General features: G+C 41.8%; 1 protein-coding gene across 3 annotated transcripts in view; it reads left to right on the forward strand.

Annotated features, from left to right (window-relative positions):
• Window positions 1-25,493, forward strand: part of COL28A1 (collagen type XXVIII alpha 1 chain) — a 126,004-nt gene that overhangs the window by 62,349 nt on the left and 38,162 nt on the right. For all 3 annotated transcript variants that reach the window (XM_067562144.1, XM_067562146.1, XM_067562145.1), the window contains 4 exons: window positions 10,376-10,444; window positions 12,017-12,085; window positions 19,219-19,287; window positions 21,383-21,451. In XM_067562144.1, the coding sequence (XP_067418245.1) occupies window positions 10,376-10,444; window positions 12,017-12,085; window positions 19,219-19,287; window positions 21,383-21,451 (276 nt within the window). The remainder of the gene's footprint in view (window positions 1-10,375; window positions 10,445-12,016; window positions 12,086-19,218; window positions 19,288-21,382; window positions 21,452-25,493) is intronic.

A 25,493-nucleotide genomic window follows, 5' to 3' on the forward strand; every position in this document is an offset into this window, starting at 1 on the left:
ATTTTGTGATCCGCTCCCCAGGATGGTCCAGAGATAATTTTAAGTAACTTAATTCTACCTTTGCACTTATCTTTAATATTTTCAATCCCTCCAAGTCCCTCCAAGTGAGCTTGTTATCAAATATCAGACCTAAAAAGTTTTTGCTATATTTATCTGTTGGTCTATTTGGATTTTCCTTGGTGCGAAGATCATTTCCTTAGTTTTGTCTATGGAAAATTTGAAACCCCACCTGTTTCCTCATTCTGCACTACTAAGAAGTGCATCACTGATATTTTTGGCAGCACTTACAAGGTTTCTGCTTTAGGTCCATATGGCACAGTCATCAGCAAATAGTGTGATCTCTACTCATCCCATTAGGGAAGTAATTTATCATGTTAAAAAGGGTCCAGCTAATTACGCTCCCTGTGGAGTTCCATTTGCAATTGAATATATGTTAAACAAAAGCTTGCCCTATCCAGACTTAAGAACATAAGAACGGTCATATCGGGTCAGACTAGAGGTTCATCTAGCCCAGTATCCTATCTTCCAACAGTGATCGGTGCCAGAGGCTTCTGAGGGAAAGAACAGAAAATGGCAATTATTGAGTGAGCCATACCCTGTCGTCCATTCCCAGTTTCTGGCAATCAGAGGTCTAGGGATATCCAGAGCATGGGGTCACGTTCTTAACCATCTTGGCTAATAGCCATTGATGGACCTATCCTCCATGAACTTATCTAAGTCTTTTTAAACCCAGTTATACTTTTGGCCTCCACCGCATCCCCTTACAGTGAGTTTCAGAGGTTGACTTTGTGGTCTGTGAAGAAATATTTCCTTATGTTTGTTTTAAATCTGCTGTCTATTAATTTCTGGTTTATGTGTTCTTGAAGGGGTAAACAAACACTTCCCTATTCACTTTCTTCACACCAGTCATGATTTTATAGACCTCTATCATATATATCCCCCCTCAGTCATCAGAAGCTGACTTTTGTCGACAAAACTCTGTAGGATAGCCCAATCCTTATCTTCACCTATTCCTTGCTTTACCGCCTCTTCTGATATTTCAGCTGCCACACCCTTTGCTACCCCTCTTGTTTCTGTGAGGAATTTGGATAGCTGACAGCTTATTTTAATTTCACTTAGCACCTTTGTCTTAAGGAGCTTCCCGACTTGTTAGTGGAATGTAAAACAAAGAACAAAGGCTAGTCTACACTTAAAACTTACAGTGGCACAGCTGTATCAGTATAGCTGTTCCGCTGTAAGAGTGCTTGTGTAGCCGCATTATGTCAATGGGAGAGAGCTCTCCCACTGACATAACAAAACCACCTAAATGGGCGGTGGTAGTTGTGTCAGTGGAAGACTGTCTAGTTCAGTATGGAGTTTTTATAGGGAACTCCACTGTTTGACATTCTCTTAAAATGGCATCACTGGGGGCAAGAAAAAGTTAGCTAAGATAGGCTGGAGCTGTTGTTGCTGAGGTTTGTGGAGTCTGATCCTGCTTCCTTTAAGACCACCCCCGACCCCACATAGAAAAGGAACAGAAAATAGAAAATGCAGCTTCTGTCTCTGGTGCTGACTCTTACTTGTAACTTAACTACTGGAGAAACACAGGCCCAGCACACAGTTTTGTCAGCCACTCTGAGACCTGGCAAACTGGTACCAGCAACTGGCTCTTTAAGGCATTGCTTCCAGCTGCCTTTCTGGTCACAGGTTCACATCAGATGGGTGGAACAGCCCATCCCCTCATTTTGCCCAACAGTTAGGCCTAATTTCTAGTACACCAGTTTTGGTCCATTAGTTTCCAATGTCATTCTCCTTTGTTTACCAATCAAGATCTTTAAACAGTCTGTGAGTGATATGAGTAGACCTTTTTGTTTGGACTAATCCTGGTGGTCTTTTATTCACTTTATAAACTGTTTTGTGGCAGGCTGAGTTGGCCTTCTGCCACCTTGGACAACTTAGAGCACAGGCTTCAGCACAAAACAAGTCTCACCTCTTCCCAATTCCAAGTGCCATTTTCCCCTCTCCCTACCAGCCTCCAGTTGCAGTTTCCATCTTCCCTGGCTCCTTGTCCTAATCTACTCCCCCCGTCTCTCTTCAGCTCTTGTCCTCTCTACATCCAAATCAGGCAGCTTCCTTCTCCACATTGCCTGGTCACTGATAGCACAGGAGAGACAGACTCTCAAGTGCTCAATTCAGGTGCCCACATCAGAATCCAGCACAACCGCAGTAGCCCAGAGCATCAATTGTAAGGATCCAAAACAACCTGCACAACCCCAGGTAGGAGCATGCCCAGAGTAGACACAATCTGCAAGGAATTTAGCTGTAAAATCTCAGGATTTTCTTCTGAAAATCCAGTTTGCAAAAGTTTGTAACTTGGCCAAATTTTGGCTGATTTTCTTAGAGATGGGAAAAGGCATGTCCTTGACACTAAGGCCACCTGGCAGAATTCAAATCCCTGCTCCAAAGCATGGGGGTACTAGAACTTTCCAAAGAAGAGGTCACCAGAATCTTTTTACATTGGCAAAACAAGCTCTTTTTCTCTAGTCTTCTTCTCAGACACAGATGAACTTTTTTGGCTGAAATTTAAAAAACAGTCATTTACAGACCAAAAGATATCGTTTCTTCAATGTAAAAGCTCACTCTGGTGAAACCTCCATTTGGGGGGTTGAGGTGCTCACCGGGAAAAGTCATTATGGGCCAGATGGTGTAAATCAGCATAAGTCTACCGAAGTGGAATGTGGTACTGTAAACATTTGAGACTACAGAATCAGTAATGAGTTAAACATGATCTGAAGACCATAAATCCGTATTGACAAATATCTGACATACACTTCCAATAGACGACACACTCACGACTACACTGCGTATCATCACAACTTTTGTCTGAGGCGAGTTGAATCTAGCACAGTTCACATTCATTCACACTCTCTGCATAGCACTGGGAGAGATCAGAAACAGCAGTGACTGGATTAAATCAAGATGAGATTTAGATCACAGTGTTGCTACACAGTGACTCTATAGAATCTCAAAAAATCTCAATTTGTCCTAATAGCCATATATACACATTGAATAGGTATGAAAAGATAGAACTCTGCAAAATGGTGATTAAAAAGGCCCCAAAGGGGCTACTGTGAGGGGAAGAAACACAATCCATTGAAAGGCCTCACCTTTCTTTAAGTGTAACTAGTTTGAATTTTCAGCCATGTTACATAATGAGTTTTCTTCAGACTAACTTATGTGCAATTTAGTTGTAAAGTATTAGAGACATATGGTCAGTTTCAGAGTGGCCTAAACCAAACCTCTAAGTTTATATGCCCTGAAACAGGTTTGTATAATTGGCACACTCACACTGACTATTTAGGACTTGTCTACAATATAGAGTTAAGTTAACTTAAGTTACATTGGCGATCCATAAGCCACTTTAATTACATCGGTTGTGCATGTCCACACAATGCTCTATGTGTCGGCAGAGTGCATCCACAGTCATGGCTCTTGCACTGACAGAGAGTGTTGCATGGTGGGTAGGTATCCCACGCTCTGACAATGTGAGCTCTGAGAATGGATCACGGTGCATCATGGGGGAATGTTCTCTGTCCTGTGGCAAGCAGTGGCTGCAGAACTTTTGGATGAGCAAATCCACCTTCCTGGAACTATGTTCAGGGTTTGTCCCAGCATTGCAGTGCAAAGACACCAGAATGAGCGCTGCCCTCACTGTGGAAAAGTGAGTGGTGATTGCTGTGTGGAAGATGGCAACTCCAGACTGCTACCGGTCAGTCGCGAATCAGTTTGGAGTTGGAAAGTCCACCATGGGATTGCAGTGATGTAAGTGTGCAGGGACACTAATTGCTTTCTGCTACAAAGGACTGTGACTCTTAGTAATGTGCATGAAATAATTGATCAGTCTGAGGCAATGGGATTCCCTAACTGCGGCGGGGTGATATATGGAACATATATCCTAATTTTGGCCCCAGACCATCTTGCGATCAACCAAAAGGGCTACTTCTCCATCGTCTTGCAGGCGCTGGTGGATAACTCGGGTTGTTTCCCTGACATCAGTGCTGAGTGGTCAGGGAAGGTGCATGATGCACACATCTTTCGGAACACTGTACAGAAAGCTGCACACCGGGTCTTTCTTTCCAGACCAGAAGATTCCAATAGGAGATGTGGAAATGCCCATAATCATCTTTTGAAACCCTGCCTGCTTCTTGCTCCAGCAGCTCATGAAACCTTACACTGGGAACTTAGACAGCAGCAAGGAGCATTTCAACAACAGGCTCAACAGTTGCAAATGTCCATTGAATGTGCCTTTGATAGATTAAAAGGTCACTATGTGCTGTATCTGTTGACTGCAGCACTTTTCAGATTAAAAGATTAATAGATTAAAAGGTTGCTATGTGCTGTATCTGTTGACTGCAGCACTTTGCATAACAGATCCTCCTTGCTCCTCCTGGTTCATTGCCATATCTGACAGAGGCGCTCTGCTGGTGTGGAGGAGTTGGTCCTCAAGGGCACAAATGCAGAAGCCAAAGAAACAGTGGACAAAGACAGTCCTGTGAGTGCACGCAAAGCCATGAATCAAAAAGTTACACACACCTTTTTCTCACTGTCCCTTGGCTAACACTCAGTTCATCCCGAATATGGTGAGTTCACTGGGGGAATGGGGAGTGGCAAGGGGGAATTGATAAGAAGGGACAAATGGGGGTTTGCAAAGGGGGTTACAACAAGCAGCTAGGGAAACTATTCTGAATTTTGGTACCTTTTCCACAGGCTAGGATAATCAAATCCAATATCTCACTGCTAAGGGTAACCCAGGATGCAAGGGTGCATCTCCTGCTTGCGTGTGGCTTCAGATCAGCTTTGTATGCTGCTCGCTTGTGTGCTGCTCTGGTCCTTGTGGATATAATTGCTGGGTGGTGTGACAAAGTTTCCTAAAGTGGGGGGAGAAACAAGGTAACTCTGCCAAGGAACCTATGGCAGAGGATTGTAGAATATCTACAGGAAAGTTTCCTAGAGATCTCTATGGAGGATTCCTGGGATATCCCCGTGTACATTAACAAACATTTCCTCCGTGGCCCCATTGCATAGATCCACAGGCTCTGAAAATTTCTGTCCCTTTTCCCTCCTCTACCATATAATAAAGTACATGAGAGCTCAATCTCCTCTCACTGTGCAGCATCAAAGCAAAATGAGCACTTACTGGAGCTCCCCTCTCCTGCATCATGCATGGCAGAGCTGGAGTGCTGGGATTGGCTAGACCCCTCTGAAGTCAAATAGAGGTCCTGACTCGCCGTGCCACTGGATGACCTGTCATGTGCTCCACATCATCCTCCAGCTCCACTTCCTCATCCACCACTTTGTCCTCGGGGTGGAGTCTACTGGCTGCTACCTCCAGTCCCCATGAAGTATCCCCGGGACTCTCAGTGGTGGAGATGGGGTCGCCACCAAGTATGACCCACAGCTCCTTGTAGAAGCAGCATGTCTTTGGCACCGCACCAGAGCGACGGTTGAACTCCCTTGCCTTCTGGTACACCTGCCTCAGCTTCTTGATCTTAGCACAGCATTGCTGCATGTCCCTTTCATGCCCCTTCTCTTGCTTGCCACTAGCAATCAGCCTGTAGGTATCAAAGTTACTACAGTTGGAGTGAAGCTGCAACTGCACAGCTTCCTCTCCTCATTGACTCAGCAGATCCAACAACTCTGGTGTGCTCCACATGGGAGAGCGTCTGCTATGGAAAGCCAAGATGGACAGCTGGGAAGATGCTGTGAGAGCTGTGCATGCTGAGCAAACAGGAAGAAGAATTTCAAAAATTCCTGGGCCTTTAAATAGGGGAGGGGTGCATACTTGTGTGCCTTCAAGGCAGCAGAGTTCAAACTGTGGTCAGGATGGGCATTGTGGGAGCAAAATGAAAACAAAGTGGGTGTAGAATGCATCCAAATCAGAAATCTCAAATCATACCACGTAATGTTTTAATTTACCTTGCACAGGTATATGAATGACTAGATAGAGTGCAAGGCAATGGAGATGCATGCCCACACTGCCCATGACCAGATCTGCAAAGCACTATGATAATACAAATAAATAAATAAATAATAATTGGAAAGGAGACAGTGCACAATATTTAATTCAGCATTCCGCAGATACAAACCTTGGTACTTGGCAGTTAGCCTTGATGACTATGGAGTCTGGAAGATTCATGGAACTGTGGTGGCAAAGCTGTCATAGTGGCTAATTTCTTCTGGATCATATCTCTTACAGTTTAGGTGCAGTTATGAAAGATTTGGGATAGAATAAGTTGAATACTCTGGAGCACAGGAATATAATTGAACTGCATTTTTAACAGCAGCAAGCAATTGTTTGGCAAAATCCCCAGCTCTTACAGAAGAGAACATGTTAATATGTTTACACTCATCTGCTAAGGTTAAATGAAAACATGTGTTTGGCAGCTCTTTACAGCACTGGAATTTGAAGTAAAAGATAGAGAAATTAACTTATGCTCCATGATTTCCTTTTTCTTAAAATAAAAAAATAGTAGATTGACCACACACATACATCCTTTATTTTGTAAAAATCTTACGAGCTAAGTAGACACATTCTCTGAGGAAAAATGAAAGTTTGGACTTCCATCACATTATTACATTTATAGTAGTTAAACTAAAATAATAAATTAGGATTGTTATCAAAACCACTATTAGACTTCTGTAGCTGAGAACCATGATAAATGTATCTTCCACAGTCTTGCGCAGGCTATTACTTTGTGATTTTCGTATTGCACCAAGCTTCTAAAAACCCAGTGATGGTCTAGAGACAATACACACACATCCTTGGTGTTCTGGACATGTGGTCTTTCAAGACAGTTATCCAAGAAATGTAGATGATTTTATTTGTATCTGTCTACACACTGTAAGTCCAAATACTGAAAGAACAATGTTTTAGACAAAGCAATGTATAGAATTATTACTAAGAGCCCATTCTCTACAGTGCCCCTCAAAGGTGTCAGTCCAAGGCTATCTCTACACTACAAAGTTAAGTCGACTTAAGTTTCATTGACGTACAGCCTGTAATTAAACCGTTGTTGCATGTCCACACTATGCTCTTTGTGTTGGCGGAGGACATCCACAATAGCAGCTCTTGCATCGATACAGTGAGCAGTGCATCATGGGTAGTAATCCCACCATGCAACTGGCCACAGAGTGTTTTTGGAAGGGTTTGCAGTGCCTCATGGGGGCAGGTTCATAGTCGCATGATGCAGGTTTCTCAATCCCATTGTTCCATGGGCATCCTATGAGGTTTCCAGCTGCTTTTCAACTGCCCTGGTAAAACTGCGAGCCAGCCATCTCTCTAAGAAAGCATTGATCCTGCACTGCTGTTCAGGAAATCATGGATCCTGCATTTTAATATTAAGCCGCAGTAACATGTGTTGCTGTAGTGTTCTCAGCCTGGCCTTGTTTGTTTGCATCCTGCTATGAACCTTGTACTGATTACTGCATGTGCCCAAATAATAACACATTTTCAATCACTTTTTAAAGTAGCACTTGATAATTTGACCAAACTGACATTGCTGAACAGTAACTCAAGAAGTCCTTAGAAGTGTGTGTGGATGGGTGTGCCTGACTGAGTGTGTCGCCACGCTGTCTCTTTAAGCAGAGCACTCACCAGCCTGAACACACATTCAGATAGCAGCTGGCAGCAATCACTTCTGAGCCAGAGGCTGGTGGACAGACAGGCACCCCCCTGTTCCCTCACCCCAGCTCAACAGGTACACTGGCAAGGGTTGGGGGACACCCTGACATCATCCTGTTCCCCGCACTGGCTCTGCGCAGCACAGCAAATCAGGAGGCTCCTGACCTGGAGCAGCTTGACTCTCTTAATTGCGGCTGCATCTAGCTCAGCCCTGCATCCAGCCCTGCCTGCATGGAGCTGACTTGATCAGCTGGGCAGTTGCTATGTGAACTCTCCATGCCCAGGAAACAGGAATTGCAATTTCAAAACTTTCTGGGGCTTTGAAAGAGGACGGATGCTTGCCTGGCTGCAGAACCGCAGAGTTCACAATGGTCACAGAGTTGTCACAGTGGGCATTGTGGGATACCTCTTGGAGGCCACTTAGAGCAACGTAAGCAAGGCAGTGTCTACACTGACACTGCGTTGCTCTGACTGTGTCGCAAAAAGCCCTATGGCTCTCATTGAGGTGGTTGTCAGCATAGCAGGAGAGTTGAATTGGTGGGATGAGCATTGCAGTGTGTACACCTCCACTGTTTTGTTGACAAAAGCTGCCTTTTGTCAATAAAACTGTGTCGTGTAGACAAGGCCTAAGTAGGAGCCTGTAAAGCAAAATCCACCCCTTCTCCATCCTCCCTTTTATCCTAGGATATCAGCTCTTGTTCTGTTTTATTACTGGCTAGCTCAGATCCATCATTGTGTCAAGTACTACAAAACTACTTTCTGTATGGCCCTACTTGATCAATTCCTTTTTAGCTGTAACTTTCCCAAACTTTAGCTTTCACGATAAACCTCTGTGTGATACTGCAGTTCTGGATACCACAAGGCTCTTCTTTACCATAAATCATAGCTAGTGTAGCATTTTGAATTTCATCTCCAACACTGCTCATCTCTGTCAATGGTGATCTTCTTCCCAATTTACGTAATCTTTTCTACCACTTGTGAAAGTTTTATTTATTTATAGAACCCTGAGACTTGCTTCCATGATTCCCTAGAGCTTTACTATTTTATGATAGTTCCAACCTTCATATCATCACACCTCTCCACCTTAAAACCTGCCATTGTGTGACAGATGAAATTGAAACATGACAAGTAACTATAGTGTGGAACAGCTGTGTTTTGTTGCTTATCATACTATATTTGACAGTTTACAATATTGTAAAAGTATATAACTTATTTTTAGGGATCTTTTTTGTGTGTGTTAATTAAATAAGCCAGGTTAGAAAGAAAATTGGAAAAACACACATTCCCTCTTGTGAGGACCCTCCTTACCACAAGGCTCAGTAATAGGACTCGAACCTTGAACCTTCAGATTCCCAGCATTCACTTCTGCCACTTGATTTAAAGAGTAACTGTAATCCGACATATGGCCCAGCCAATTAAAGGGGGTACTTAACACAGTTTGCAGATAGTTTGCACAACTGCTAGATAGCAGTAGAATGTTGGAGGATCACAATCCACTTCTGTCCATGAACGGGGCTTGTGATTTAGCAGTTACAGACAGGATAGCCAAGTACATTGATTATGGTATTTCTTCTGAAAGGCAGTAACTAAAGCACGGTCTACACTTACCTGAGAATTCGGTGGCAGTCGACAGGCGTTATGCAAGCTACACAGAGTAGCTTGCGCAATTCCCACCGACTTCTTAACTCTCATTGTGTGCGGTGTCTTCACTGTGCTGCGCCAATGGGAAATGCGTTCCTGTCGATGCAGTGCTATGTCACTTGAGGGGGTGGTTTTAGTGCGTCAACTTCCTGATCAATTGAGCGGGTCTTTACTGACCGCTCAATCAATCCAGAAAGATCAATCTGACAGCAATGAATTTGCCGCCGTCAGTGTGTACATAGCCAGAGTGGAGGAAATTTGGGTTCTTTCTTCTGTTCTGCAAGAAGTGATCTAGTGCAAACTCAATAATCTTACTTGTAAAATGGCAGTGGGGAGCGAAGAAGAGAATGATATTCCTAGGGGGTGAGTCTTGCTCAGTAGTCAGGCTTTTGAAATGCACAGCAATACAGGCAGCAGAAGAGGTGACCTAAGAACTCATGGTCTCCTGGTTCAATGCCTTTCCTGCTTAAATCAAAAGGTGACAGAAAGGTGCACATTCTCTTCTCCACAGAACATTGTCTGGCTCTGGAGTAGTGTTGAACCAGGAGGCTGATTTACCTGAAAAGCAGAAATTACCACATAATCCAGGACAAGTGAGGCTGGCATGTCATGTTCTCAATATTGCCAACCTCTAGTGCTAGACCATTAGCAGTCAAGCCCCAAGTAATCATGAGATTAATAAGGCAATTATGAGGGTTGTTTTTTTTTCAATAATAAACTTTGGGTTCTTTGTGTTGGCCTCCTGGTTTCTGAGCCTTTAGGGTGCATTCACTTTACATAGTCACGCTCCTCTGCAACCACGATCTAGGAACATACCGTTTTTTAAAAAAATGAAAAATAAGGTTTTCCTGCAATCTCCTAATTCCAGAAGATGAGGCTGTTAAAAAACAAATGCACACAAATATTGTGGGACTTGCAATTAAATCATAAGAGTTAGCAACACCATGTTCTATTGTCCCTAAAGTATCAAAATAGTTTCTTCATGTAATATATGTTGGTCAGTATATCTTGTGCGTTAGTGCTATTTACAGTCCAGTTGCTGATGCAATGCTTGATTTTGTTATCTTTATTCAGGGTAACCCAGGACTAACTGGATCACGTGGGCTACCTGGACCAAAAGGAGATGGCTATCCGGGTGCACCAGTATGTAATGTTCTGTGTAATTTCTTACTGGTAATTAGGTACTGTATTTGGTTTCCCAAGTAACATGAATAATTTTATGTATGTCAATAATTATGTGGTTAATTGTTCAGGTGAGTATTGCTGCTTTGAAGTGTCTATGCCCAGTTAGGCTTCTCTGTCACTTGAAGTAATGGGATCATTTTGTTCACATTTTGGAGGCCTCTAACTCAGGGGTGTCAAACTCATTTGCTATGGTGGGCCAGATTTGAATTAAATGTACTTCAAGTGGGCCATACATACCATAAATTGAAATACTAGGCACAACCATTTTTGTGTAGTATTATATTTTATTTGCTACATATCAGCGATATAAAAACTGCAGTAAATTCACTTCTACAGCTACTACTATTTTACGATTAAAAGAATCGATCAGTGATTAAGAATGATAGTACTGCGCGATGCCTCAAGACCACACTGTCCCTCAACTGCCTTTTGAAGCGCTGTGTCTCGTGTACACAGCGCTCCACACGCTGCCGCCAGAGTGCACAGATCTCGTGGCAGCGCATGATGCCGCAACATCTCGTGGCGTTGTACTCTCTGGCGGAGTCATGCACTGTTGCAAGATTTCGCGGCGTTGTACTCTGGCGGCAGCGCGTGATGCTGCGATATCTCGTGGCAGCATGCGCTGCTGCCAGAGAATACAACGCTGCAAGATGTCACAGCAGCGCATGCTGCCACCAGGGGCCAGACAAAAAAGGTTGGTGGGCTGTATCCAGCCCCCGGGCCGGATGTTTGACACCCCTGCTCTAACTTCTCAGCTTCTCTCTCTCTTTTTTTTTTTTTTTTTTAAAGGAAGCCACCCCTTCCCTGTCCTAAATACAGGTGTAATTTTGTGTAAAATTACCACTGGGCATGATGCTTTCTAGCAGAAGTAGTGTCATTAAACAAAAACAAAATACTGATCCCCCCCCCTCCGGCCTCATGATCTCTCTTGCTCACCCTGTTTCTCTCCCCCCTTTCCCCGTTACCCTCTCATACTCACCTGGTGTCTTCCCTTCAGTTAAAAAATGCTATAGCTTCCCACATCCGAAACCCCACTCTTGACCCCATCCCATCCCCATGTCTCCAGTTACCTCACTCCATCTACCTTCTCCAGGTAACCTTTAAACATATTGACCATACCGTCTACAACCATTACTTCGAGTTCCTCTTCTTCACCTCCATCTTGGATCCCCTTCATGCCACTGAAACTGTTGGTCACCAACATCTCTAACAACCTCTGTTTGACCAAATCTCAGGGCCTGTACCCCACCCTCCTTGATTTCTCAGCTGCTTTTGACACAGCCATACCCTTGCCTTTCCTTTGTTTTTGTCACTGTTGAGTATGCTCTTACCAACCTGGCTGTTCCTTCACTATCCCTCTTGGTATTTAAGGGAAACTATGCTTCAGGACATGGAAATAATGTTAAGATTCTGACAAGGCTATCCAACATCAAGATTGCAGAAATTCAAAGCTAGGAATAAAACTCCATTCTTTGTGTTTCATGGTTTGGAAAACTACTCACTTATTTTATTTCTCTGATGTTGTGCTAGGGACCTCCAGGACTGCCAGGCTCTCCAGGACCAAGAGGCCCAAAAGGCGCAGGAGATCCTGGACAAAAGGTACCACTGCTATAGTAATGCATACTATTAAAATGGCAGCCATCTCAAAAATATGAGTCCAGTAAACCTGAGAGGCATGCCACAGACGATGAAATCGTGCAATTCCTGACTGCAGGAAGGAGCTTTCACTGGTCTCGAGGTCCCGCAGCAATGCGCTCTGCCTGGGTCCTTAGGCAGCGGCTCCCTTCTGCAGCCAGCGGGAGGGGAACGGTGGGCCACTTTGAAAGACCCTGCGGGCCATAGGTTGGAAACCACCGAGTTATTTAGTTACAGGGGTATATACAATGTAAATGTTTGCCATTACATTATAACAAGATACAGATTAGTGAAAACAATGCATGTAACGTCCCATTAGTCTTCATGAAGTTTAAACACCAAATATATTCTTGTACAATAAACACTACACTAATACGTAAATCAATTGGCCTGAGGCTTTGGCATGAGCTGGCACCTGGTCTGCCAGATCACACATGTATAAATGGTTGCAGGACTGGGGCCTAGAACAGCTCTGAAATTAGAACTAATTCACAGATTTTCTCCTAATTCATAGAGACTCTGCAATGTTCACTGAACGACATATTTATTTTTAAGACTAACAAATTTAATTTCTGCAGGCATAAGCTTTTGTGGGCTGTAACCCACTTCATCTGATGAAGCTTATGCCTGCAGAAATTAAATTTGTTAGTCTTTAAAGTGATACAGGACTCTCGTTTTTGCTGTATTTAGACTAACACAGCTACCCCTCTGGAACATTTATTTTTGCATGTGGTCACTTATGCCAGGCCATGTCACTTTATCAAAACGCGTGATAAATGGAAACTGGTCTGCAGTAAACTTAAGTGTTACCTTAAACCTGTCAAAACTAAATATTAAGATATAATCCATATTTTAACAAATCAAGTGTTAATTCATTGGAACCTCCATAGAATGCTATCAAATTGGTTAAAACTATAGTAAAGAACAGAATTATCATACACATAGATGGGTATGATTTGTTGGGAAGAGTCAGCATGGTTTTTGTGAAGGGAAATCTTGCCTCATCAATCTATTAGAATTCTTTGAGGGGGGTCAACAAGCATGTGGACAAGGGTGATCCAGTGGATATTGTGTACTTAGATTTTCAGAAAGCCTTTGACAAGGTCCTACATCAAAGACTCTTAAGCAAAATCCTGGGATAAGAGGGAAGGTCCTCTCATGGATCAATAACTAGTTAAAAGATAGGAAAAAATGGTCAGTTTTCAGAATAGAGAGGGAAAAATGGTGTCTCTCAAGGGTCTGTACTGAGACCAGTACTGTTCAACATATTCATAAAAGATCTGGAAAAAGGGGTAAACAGTGAGGTGGCAAATTTTGCAGATGATACAAAACTACTCACAGTAGCTAAGTCCAAAGCAGAGTGTGAAGAGTTACAAAGGCAGATCTCAAAAAACTGGGTGAATGGACAATAAACTGGCAGATGAAATTCAGTGGTGATAAATGCAAAGTAATGCACATTGGAAAACATAATTCCAAATATATATATAAAATGATGGGGTCTAAATTAGCTGTTGTCACTCAAGAAAGAGATCTTGGAGTCATTGTGAATAATTCTCTGAAAACATCCACACAGCATGCAGCGGCAGTCAAAAAAGCTAACAGAATGTTGGGAATCATTAGAAAAGAGATAGATAATAAGACAGAAAATATCATATTGCCTCTTTATAAATCCATGGTATGCCCACATCTTGAATACTGCATGCAGATCTGGTCGCCTCATCTCAAAAAAGATATATTGACATTGGAAAAGGTACAGAAAAGGGCAACTAAAATGACTAGGGGTATGGAACAGCTTCCTTATGAGGAGAGATTAATAAGGCTGGGACTTTTCAGCTTGGAAAAGAGATGACTAAAAAGGAATATGATAGAGGTCTACAAAATCATTACTGGTGTGGAGAAAGTAAATGAAGTATTATTTACTCATTCTCATAACGCAAGCACTAGGAATCACAAAATGAAATTAATAGACAGCAGGTTTAAAATGAACAAAAGGAAGTATTTCTTCACACAATGCACAGTCAACCTGTGGAACTCTTTGCCAGAGGATGTTGAGAAGGCCAAGACAATAACAGGGTTTAAAAAAGAACTAGATTAATTCATGGAGGATAGGTTCATCAATGGCTATTAGCTGGGATGGGCAAGGATGCAAAAACATGCTCTGAAGTGTCCCTGCCCTCTGACTGCCAGAAGCTGGGAATGGGCGACAGGAGATGGATCACATGATGATTACCTGTTCTGTTCATTCCCTCTGAAGGACCTGGCATTGGCCACTGTGGGAAGACAGGATGCTGAGCTAGATGGACCATTGTTCTGATCTAGTCTGGCCGTTTTTATGTTCTTAAATACAAATGGTCCTGTGTGAACTGACAAAAGAATTTGGCAAAGGCAAACTGATAAATCAGCAGCATTCTCAAACATTGATCAGAAACTTCAGGTGGGATTGGCATCATCATATAAATTAGACACACCTTCCACATTTTTGTAGAATTATTCCATGTTTCCATATGAATCATTAGAATTGTGTAGTTTGATTCTGAGAATTACACTGATAAAAGTGAGTAGCGATAAAGGTTGTCTTTTCAGATTATTGAAAGACCCAGATCTCATACAATACAGATCAGAGCCATGTGTTAGAGGGTTATAGAAAATAGTCTGGAATCTGCAATTTGCTCTCTTCAGGCAGGCTTCCGTTGAACTCACTGAGGCTGCTCATGAAGTGCAAGGTTCCACCTATGCTATTTAATTATGACCAAAGTGTATAATGGAATTCAGTAGCAATGATACATAGTGTAGGAACCTTGGTAGGAACGAACTGAATAGCAAAGAACCTTGAAGAAGTAGCTCAATTTGCATTTCAAGCAGCTAGTTTAGGGCCAAATCCTGGTTACATCAAAGTCAGTAGCACCACGTAACCCAGTTCCACGGGAGTAGTATTGGTCCTTAATGTATCACAGCATGATACTATATGTCAGAACTAGAAATTCAAAAATACTTTTATCTACATGACCAGGATTAAAAATTTAGAGTTAAGGATATTTTACTAAAGATTTAACTAATTTACATTTTTAAATTTAAAAAAAAAAGCTTCTGTTTCATGTTTCAGCTAGGTAGACGTACAATTTTAGTCTATCAAAATGAAACGTTTAATTAAGCTAAAGTTTTTTCCTAATCAAATGTTGATTCTCTGCAAAGAGAGTCTTGCAATGTGGGACATTTGTATCACAAAGCAGTAATATCCTGATAATACATCTGTACGTTTGGTGCTGTGAATCTATAATAAACTTGAATGGAGAGCAGATAGTCCAAGAAAAAGAAAGAAAGAAAGAAAGGATTTGATTTTTTTTTCTCCTCTGTATGTGCAGGTGTGGGAATTCTTAGCTTTAGGTAGGTTATAGAATGGGAAAAGGCATCTGAAATGCCAGAATTCCCCCCCAAAATGAGCCCATAAACTGGACACTTGGTAACAATTTTATTTTATTTTTATAAACTATCAGATTTGAAATGAAACCTTGGCACAGTGGACCTCCCACTCCACCCCCCACCCCACAAAACGAATACAAACAATACACTAATCTCTACATATTAAAAAATGCACACTTGCTTAACAAAAGAGACTCAGTCATAAATTTACATTCTAGCCAATTTGAAATTCCACTGAGTATCATTATATAAGAATATTCCATACATCTGAATTGCAGCTCTGTTCTCCCTGCTTTCAGAGAAGGCTCACATATTTGCACACTACAGAATAGGAATTTTGTATAACAGAGGCTTGATTCAGATGAAAACAAAGCTGAAACATGTGGAATGCATTCAGTATAGACATCACTAAATTTTCTATGGCATAGATAGCAAGGGCATAGGGAAGCTGATACGTAATCACAAGTGGATATAAATGCACTACTGCCAACTGAAGGAAGGGTTAAAGGAATTCATATCCTAGACAACACAACATTGGAAAGAACCAAACCACAACTCTCACTAAATGACAGAGGAAATGGTCAAACCACCAGCACAGTACCTGGTATATGAATGATGAAGCCAGAACCAGTTGCAGGAAAAATATCATCCAGACCTTGGACCCTGTGTCTCAGAAATGAATCCAAAAAAAGGAGACAGAATGTTTCCCCTGCTGTGCACTCTCTACTTATTTCATTTTCATGACAATAGTATTTAATCCACACAACCCCCTTCCCCCAACATAACTTTGTTTTTAAAAAGCAGGTAAAGTTGCCAAGCAATGTTTTGCAACGCATTACCTATCACACAATCATTTACACAACCCAGGGAATCTTACCTGCTGGTCACATAGAAAACAAATGCATTGCACTTATCAAATATAAGGAAGGGCTTTGCAATTTGAGCTGCTTCTAAGATGTTTATTTTTAAAATGGGGTGAGGGAGAAATTAATACACATCTTTGTATTATAGCCATGAGTTTCTGACAGCTATAGTCACTACTATCATTTCCATACTCTGGGATACATTATTGAGCCTAAAGGAGGAGGATGGTGGTGGTGGTGGTGAATCATTCTGGATTGAAATTTAACAAACATATTCTGAGGGCAGTTGTCATCTTTACAAAGTATATTTAAAGAATAGCTTATTTTTTTCTTTAATTACAGGAGCGGGATATAGATATTTTGAAAACTTACTCAGCTTCTTGTCAAAAAATAATTTGTTTGGAATTGTTAAAAAGAATTAAAGACATAACTAATAGTGAACAAAGTATTTGCCTACTAAAATGTTCTAAATTCTACATCTGAAATCAGCCAAAGTCTTTCCACTGATTTCAATGAGCTGGGATCAGGCCCTAAAAGAAAACTGAGGTTCTATCAAAAAAATGCAAAAAAGCAAGGATGTTTTGATGCCACCTGGAGACAGTGGAGGGTACACTGTGAATTAAGGAATTATAGGGCAGATAGAACTGATTTTTATCAAATTTTCAGGAGCAAATGTAAACTATACTGTTGCACATCACATTCACATATGATGCTTTTTCTCTGGAGGGATTGTTGTCACTGTATCTGCCTATATCTTGGATAATCTTTACCTGTATATTTTCTTGTTTGTATTTAAAGCATTAAAAAAAAATCCCCTTCCCCCAAAATTCTTAAATTTGTCATTAGAAAACTGAAAAATTGGTAATGTTCATTGTAGAGCTAAATCATATTCATGGTAAAAAATGTACTATTTTCTGTATGTTCTCAAAGTTACGGCGCATATCCCCTACCCACCAAATTGCTACCAGAGTGTACATATGCTCTGAAGATCACAGCAGCTCAGAATCCCCCATAGCATTGCATGTTACAAGGACTCCCCTCTCACTGACCTCTTGGCTCTGACATGGCATCTCTTCCAGGATTTGGGAGAGGCCTTCCAGATGGCAGCCTGTGGCAGTCATATGCAATGCCTGCACTGGAAGAATTTTCTTGCAGCCAGCTAAGGTTTTTGGAGTCTACAGGCTCACTGGGGGGAAGGGACATGTCTGGGGAAGGAGGGGGGATAGTCTATCCTATAATACTATGTGGTACCTATTTGGGAAGACAAGCATAACTCACCTATAGATATGCCATGCATGGGTGATGTGATGATCTCGAACCAAACTCATGCCAATAAGACGGTCACATCACTTGGACTGAGATTTCAAACATCCCAAAGTCCTCCAGATCTGGGCTTTTGCAAGCCTCATCTGTGAATCTGTGTAACATTGTCTTCTGGTTATCATTTCAAATAGAAATAGTTATTGAATGCAGGTGCTCCCTCTACAGGCCACATCAACTTTTTTTTAGCTGGTACAACATGTAGACTGAAGTGTTCTAACTGGTATTCTGTTAACTGAATTTTGTCTGAAAGCCATAGGACTATCACAGGTTTTTCGTTTCCCTAAAATACAGTAGATTTTCCATTCTCTAATGTTAATATGTTGAATGGTTAGTAGCTTAGCAACACACTGTCTTTTGTTCTCTTGCTTGTGCATGCACAAATACATAGGTGTATTCAGGTTACAAATTAAGAGGAAATATCTTATTAAACTTGATTAATAATTTTCTTAATTTTTTATTCTTAATTTTCTGCTTCAGTAATTCACTCCATATGTACAAAATCTATTCTTTTTTCAAACCAGCATGCATTTTCCAGAGATGATCTGATAATCTTATAGCTCTTTTGTCATTTTTATAATGATGTTTCATGGTGAAAAGAGCTAAAATAAGACTCAAAATTCCTAAATGCTAAATAAAAACATGGAACTCCTACCTTTCCTTCCCTGCTGTGAAGCTAATAAGAACTACAAAGCAGTGCCCTTGATCTCAGGACAAATGCATCTTTGAGATTTAGAAACACACTAATGAAGAACATGTACAAAATCCCCCAGTAAAAGGACTCCTTTCAAAAAGAAAAGGGGGCATGCATAATTCATTTTTAACAAGTTCAGCAATATTGTTAAAATAAATGGATGGTTTAATCTTCTATCTGAATGAAAACTGTTGATAAATGAATGTATTTCTCACAAAAGCTGTTGGTTTGACAGCTCTGGACACCGAAGTTCTTTAACTTCAGAATAGGTACATCATAGGCAATATGAGTATAAAAGCCTAAAGTACCCCACCAGTGTGCTTCCAATCTGTCCTGCAGAGTTCCCCAATAGGAGACAAAAATGTGATATAGTCTTCAAGTCTATTTATTCCTTTGTGACAGACAAGGCTGCAAATCAGTGCCAGCGTAAGGGTGGTTTTGGTGGCGATGACCTTTGCCAGTTAAGAACTCGATTGAGACCAAGAAATTTTAGTGAAGACACTGAACAGATGTCAGATTACCTGTGTTTTGGCATATTATAATGCTTCTGACTCAAATCCCTAGTAATTTTTTTATATACAGTCATTCCCATTTTGGTTTTTTATCTTTAATGGAATTGTTAAGAATACACTTGTATGTATGTATGTTTTAAGATATTGTATACACCTGACTGACTGTCTCATCCTGGATTTTTTCAGGAATGTATAATATGTTTAAAGTTTTAAATGAAGGAATGTTCACGACCTCAAATATATCACTTCATAAGGTACTAAATAACTGATTTATGTCTCTCTCTTCAGGGAGAGCTTGGAGCAAGGGGACCGCCAGGACCTTTTGGGCCTAGGGGAATAGGAACACCTGGTCCAAAGGTTTGTAAGAGTCTATTCTGTAGATTTGTGATATTTATGGATGCTTGAGACCTGACACTGATCTCACCTACAATGGTGTAACTCCTTGATTTGCCCGGGTATGACTGAGATCAGAATCATGCCCAAAAGACAAAGGTCCCGAACCTGTACCCATTTATGCATGTGATGAATCCCACTGAGTTCAGTGAGACCACTCACATGATTAATGTTAAGCATACATGCAAGTGTTTGTGAAAATGGGGCCTAAAATTGGACAGACACTAAAGCCTCTAATTAAATTTAGTAACACATACTGTGTTTGCTTCTATTTGTTTCTGTGCTGTTTCTTTATAGGAGTTTCCTTTGAGGAGGTTTTTGAAAGTATGTGTATATACACACACATGCACACGCATACCTGCAATTCTTGCCCAATTAAATGTAAACCCAAGTCATCACATTAATGAATAAAACATACCTCACCTATTCAGTCTCTCTAATATCCTGGAACCAACCTGGCTACAATAACACTGCAAACTATATTTAAAGATAGTAATATATGGATTGTGAACAAAAATTACCACCAAAAATAGTATAACAAAATATACTTCGTACTTCCTATTAATACATTTAGTGTAACAAAATGAAACATTTATTTTCAATGGAAAGAGGAAAATTATTTTATTTTAAGAATTTTGTGGCCCTGATTGAAGCATGTTCTACTCAGTTCTCAAAATAGTCTTTTCACCAACGTGCTATATTTTATACAAACTGAACTTAAAAATAAACCTGTATACAACCTTGAACATCTCTTGCCATAAACCACAGCAACTGCTTTTCTGTGGTCACTGACAGCTGGAAGACTTGCAAACTAAACAGCTGCATGTGAAGATACTTAAGAGATCTAAGTTTTGCAGCACTTCTAAATAGTATCTGCAGAATACAGGCACTTCACACAATATTGGAGGTTCTCCAATTCAGAAAATGAAGTATCAACAAAATAGTAAAATGGACTAAGACAATGTAGTGCTGTGATCTTTCTTAGTCACTGTTTCTTATTTGTATTCAATTAATAACGTTCAGGTCAAAGCTACAAGATTTTACTCCTAAGATATCAAATTGTTAGCTAACATAGCCTTTGAAAACACAACACATGATACCCAAGGTCTAGATTGTGCAGAGCCCATAGTAAGGGGTAGTTCAGAGTCACAAAATTCCAGGGTCCTCCAGAACTTCCATGGGCTCTTAGGTTGTGTCTGCTCCTACACTCCTATGTGGGATGCAGCCTGCTCTTCCACACCTCAGTTATAGCCTTGCATCCTCCATACCCTCTTTGGGGTATTGCAAGATGCCAGGGAAGTAGGGAGAGAATAGCCCATGCATTTCCTAGAGCAGTGTTTCTCAGTGACTGGTCCGTGGACCGGCACTGGTCCAAGATCCCCCTGACTCAATTTAGGAAGACAGCAAGAGGGTCCCTGATATCAAAAAGGTTGAGAAACACTATCCTAGAACACAAAAGCTGTAGTTCTTCCTGGCCCCTTCCACAGTGGGGGATAAAGATGTAAGGACCAGGAAGATTGTGGCCCAGAATCAGCATGCTTAGGCCTGACCAGATGTGTCCCAATAGTGACTTTTGGCATACCTGGGGATGTGGCACACAACAGGGTTAATGTGCATGACAGTCTGCAGTTATTTTTACAGAGGATCTGATATATCGACTGCTTCGTCCCTGGTATATTTAATTGCATGTATGTAGTGCAAACGTACAATGCTATCCCGTCAGAATGTTTTATGTCCACTTTGTACAGGTGTAACTGACTACATAAGGGGCAAAGCAGTGGAAAAATCAGGCTCAGCTTTGTTGGTATAATTAATTATTTAAAACTTTGGGACTAGTTATCTCCTAAGTAACCATGGTGTATACCAGGAGTAACTACTGAACTTGAGCTAAGTGTAAACTGTGTCAATCGGAGGAAAATCAGGGTCAGAATCTTACAGTTTGAGAATGCTTCCACTCTTATTTTTTTGCCTGTGGCAAATTTGTGTGGATTAAGAGTAATGTTAGTAATTGAGAGTCATCAAACTAATTCTTCTCTCTTTGCTGCACAATTATTAATAGGGAGCTGTGGGACAGAAGGGTTTGCCAGGTCCACCTGGCCCTCAAGGGGATAGCATACAAGGAAGCAAGGTAATCAAGTTTAACATGATGTATAGCCAAGAGATCTCGAAAATAGTATTTCGCAGAGATTCTTTGTTTCTTTTTTGCTGTGTAAATGTATAGTTGATTTTGTTTTTAATGTGGCCAGTTGAATTAATCTCTCTGAATATTAGTTGTGAAGTTAACCCTTAAATTGATTGCGTATGAATTATTTATTTAACCTATTGACCTTTTGTTATTTGGGGTGTGTGACTGGTCACCTAGAAATCAATCTGGATTAAGCCCTAGAAATGAGGTGCATTGGCACAGCTGTGTTGAGAAATGCGCCTGCCTGCACCACAAATGGCTGTAGACACGGCTGTCAGTCCTTGCAGTGTAAGTGGTTCCAGAATGTAGTATGTGGGAAGGTATCTGACTAAATCCTGTGGTTACCCTGGGTTTAGTTATAGTAAGGAGAATAGCCAGACTAAGTGGAAATGTTTCAGTGGTTGAAATGCATCTAAGATGCAGGAAAATTAATCTGCAGAATATATAGTATTTGTGCAAATCCATTTTTTTCCAGTTAGAGGAGAGAGAGAGAGAGAGTGTTCGATAGCTTTCTGATAGCTAAAAGGTAACTGTAGCGGTTTGCACCTGGCCCCTACAAACCACATCCAGACCATCGCGTTGTGCTCCACTAGTGTGCTTTATTTACAATGAGCCACCCACCACCTTCTATATACACAGTTCCAAGCAGTCTCAGGGTCTTACAGGCTCAGCCCTTAGTCAGGAGGGGGCTCAGCCTTCCCTTACTGCAGTGCCTCCTGCCCTGGCTACTTGTCCCTCCCTTGCTCCCGGCTTCCCCTTCCTGGGAGCTTTCATAGCCCTCCCATGTTCTACAGCTGTTCCTAATTCCCTCCTTCACTGCCTGCTTGCTCAGCTGGCTCCCATTTACCCTTAATGAGAGCTCAGTAGCAGGGGCTAGCCCAGCCTGGCCGGTAGCACCCTGCTACAGTAGCCAAAACATTCCGAAGAGGCGTATTGATATACACAGACAACTTTAAATGTGGCCATGGGCACTGGGTATTATAGGTCGGGGAACAGCCAAGCATGGCCCCTCCCCCTCCTGCTGCGTCGTCGGGCACTGTAGTGTTCCTGCCCTGGCTCAGCCTCCCCCGAATGCGATGGGGGCGGAGGGGGACGGGTGAGCCAGCAGCTAGTCTGAGTCACCGGGCGCTTGGACTGTCTGACTGGTGCTCCAGGGTGGCTGGGGCTGCTGGCTGGGACTTGGAGCTGCTGGGGCCACCTGGCAGGGATTCGGGGTGGCTGGAGCCACCAGGTGCTGGGGCTGCCTGGCAGGGATTCTGCCTGGCGCCAGGGCCTCCTGGCCAGTGCTCTGGGGCAGCTGGGACTGTCCGGCCAGTGCTCAGGAATGGCTGGGGCTGCCGGTGGGCATGGTTGGTGCTTTGGGGCAGCTGGTGCCACTGGTGGGCATGGCTCGAGCCTCCCCGCTGGTGCTCTAGGGCCACTGAGACCACGCACAAGTCGCCCAGCTGGGGCTACTGTCCAGGACTCGGGAAGGCTGGGGCCATGCACAGCTGGGGGAGCCAGGGCCGCCCTGTTGGGACTCGGGATGACCCAGCTCTGAAGTGGGGCTTCTCCAGCTTCAGTAGGGGGGGCAGCTCTGGGTCCAGGGAGTGGTGGGGTGGGGGGACAGGCGTGGCCTCAGGCAGAAGGGGCAGGGACATGGGTTAGCGTCCCCTAATGGGTGGTTCACCCAGCGCCCATGAACATGGTCTCTATCCCTCTGTGAGAAATTCAAAACATATGCAGTATTTCTGAGATATGCAGTAACAATTTCACTACCAAACATTTTTATGTCAGGAACATGATTCACTGGGAAGAAAAAAAAAAACCACATTTAATAATGTGGGCTATTGAAATAAAAGATTTTTGTCCTTGCGTTTGAGGCAATTACTTTTGTGGCTGAACATGCACAGCTGGCTCTAGAACTTTGGAGAGTCCAGTGAGTTGTGGCAGTATGGCCTTGTGCTGAATTATATAAACATTTAAACTACTAAAGACTTAGCACAGGGGCAGCTGCCTTGATACTTCAGTACCTGTTTTCTCCTTCTATTGACACACGTCTTGGTGGATCAGTGCTGCCAGTCACTGGTCTTTTTCAGAAGTACAGTGCCCATTTTTTGCTTGGCCAATAGCCAATTCCAGTTTAAGAATTATGTAGGACTTGCTGTGTTTACAGAGAGAATAGGAGAGATCAGTTATGTAAATCTGATAGCAATGTTCAGATGGCTTTCTTACTATATTTTGTTTTTTCTCAGAAACCACTGTCTAGCTTTCCCAAATCCACACACCAGTGTGTGGATTTAGCGGTACATTTATCGATCAATGCTCTAGCAGGAACTTAGGGTCAAGGACCTGAAGGGGTCTACATTTTTACACAAGTATAATTTGCTTTCTAGGAAAGAAAATTCCATCACTGGAAGTTTTTAAGAACAGGTTAGACAAACATCTGTTAGGAATGATCTAGTTTTTACATAATCCTGCCTTGAGTGCAGGCAACGGGACTAGATGACCTTTTGAGATGCTTCCAGTCTTGCACTTCTATGATAAATAGACAATTTTTATTTGAATTATAGGTCAAACTTGTAAATCACTGAATATTTTAAGTTAACAAAATGTGATATTTATTGATGTTCACGGAAAGATAAATTCTGCTCATCTTACACACGAGAGGAGTCCTATTAGTGTTAATGGCGCTGTTTGCATGAGTAGGGCAAGCCGGATTTGGCCTTACATTAGGCATTCATGAAGGATGAAATTCACCCTTCCTTGAACAAAGTCTCCTTGGACTTTGTATGGAGTGCTAAAGAGGGATTGAATTCACCCACTCAGCCTCTGGGTAGGGTACAGGGCTCAATTGCCACCCCTCCATAATCGCTACTTCAGCCTAGCAGAAGGAATGGTAGAGGAGCTGTACCTGTGATACTTCAGTGGGTCACTAGAACTGCATAAGGGCTTATCTTTTGATATCTTCCCTGGTCCACCTGCAATGACCTCCTCCATACCATAAATTCTGTTTTCAGAAATTATTTTAGCTATGTGTATCCCTCATACTATATGTATGAATATCTGGAACTCTTAATGTTATAAATCTAGACTGTTTTAGCTGTCATTTTGTGACCCACTGTGTTCTGATACAGCCTTCCAGTGCAAGAAGTGAGTATTCTTTTAAATGTATTCTGTTTGAGCAGTTTTGCAGAGCAAATTTGCTGGCAGTTGGAATGAAGGACATTCCGTGCTTTATTTGTAATGATGTTTGTGTTCCCATGATCCTCTGCTAACAATAATGGTGAATAATAATGGTGAATAATGGTCAGTCATGGTGAAATTATAAGTATTGCTGCTGTTAATTTGTTTTGGGAAGAAAACAAAATAGACTATAACAAAAATTCACAAATTGATGTTTGGATTTATCCAACAATATTCTATTTAGTGCTTAGGTATCATGTATTTATTGAAGTAGCAAAACTTAAATTTAGGCACCTAAATTAATTGTTAGATAACTAAATAAAAATAATCTGTTTTTTAGCACTATGATTGGAAATGTTGGCTATTGTTTCCTCAATTCTTTTGTAACATACGTTTTTGAAAATCCCATTTTAAGGCATTTATAATGAAATTGATCATGCTGTGAATTGCCACTGATGGATATGATCCTGCAAGTGCTAAGCACCTCCTACTTGATGTTGAGCAACTGACTTCCCTTAACTTCAATGGGAGTTGAGGGTGCTCAGCAATTTGTAGGATTAGGCCCCATGGCAGAACACGATTTGTTTTTCAAGAGAACTTCTAAGCCCTTCTAAAGACACAGCTCTCCTGGTGTCCTCTTTCCTCTGATTTTAGTTTCAAACCACGGTGATCAGCCCCATAGCCAAGTAGGACTGAATGTCACTCTCTCTGTAACATTCCCATTATGTAACATTTCTGACTGTTTCAGGCTGCCCAGCTGAGCTGTGCAGTTGTCTGATGTAGCATGATGTCTCAGTGAAAAAATACTACCATTCCTATT

The sequence above is a fragment of the Emydura macquarii genome, unplaced genomic scaffold, assembly GCF_026122565.2.
Source record: "Emydura macquarii macquarii isolate MOO-44397 ecotype Brisbane River unplaced genomic scaffold, CSIRO-AGI_Emac_v2 contig_2422, whole genome shotgun sequence".
Classification (NCBI taxonomy): Eukaryota; Metazoa; Chordata; order Testudines; family Chelidae; genus Emydura; species Emydura macquarii.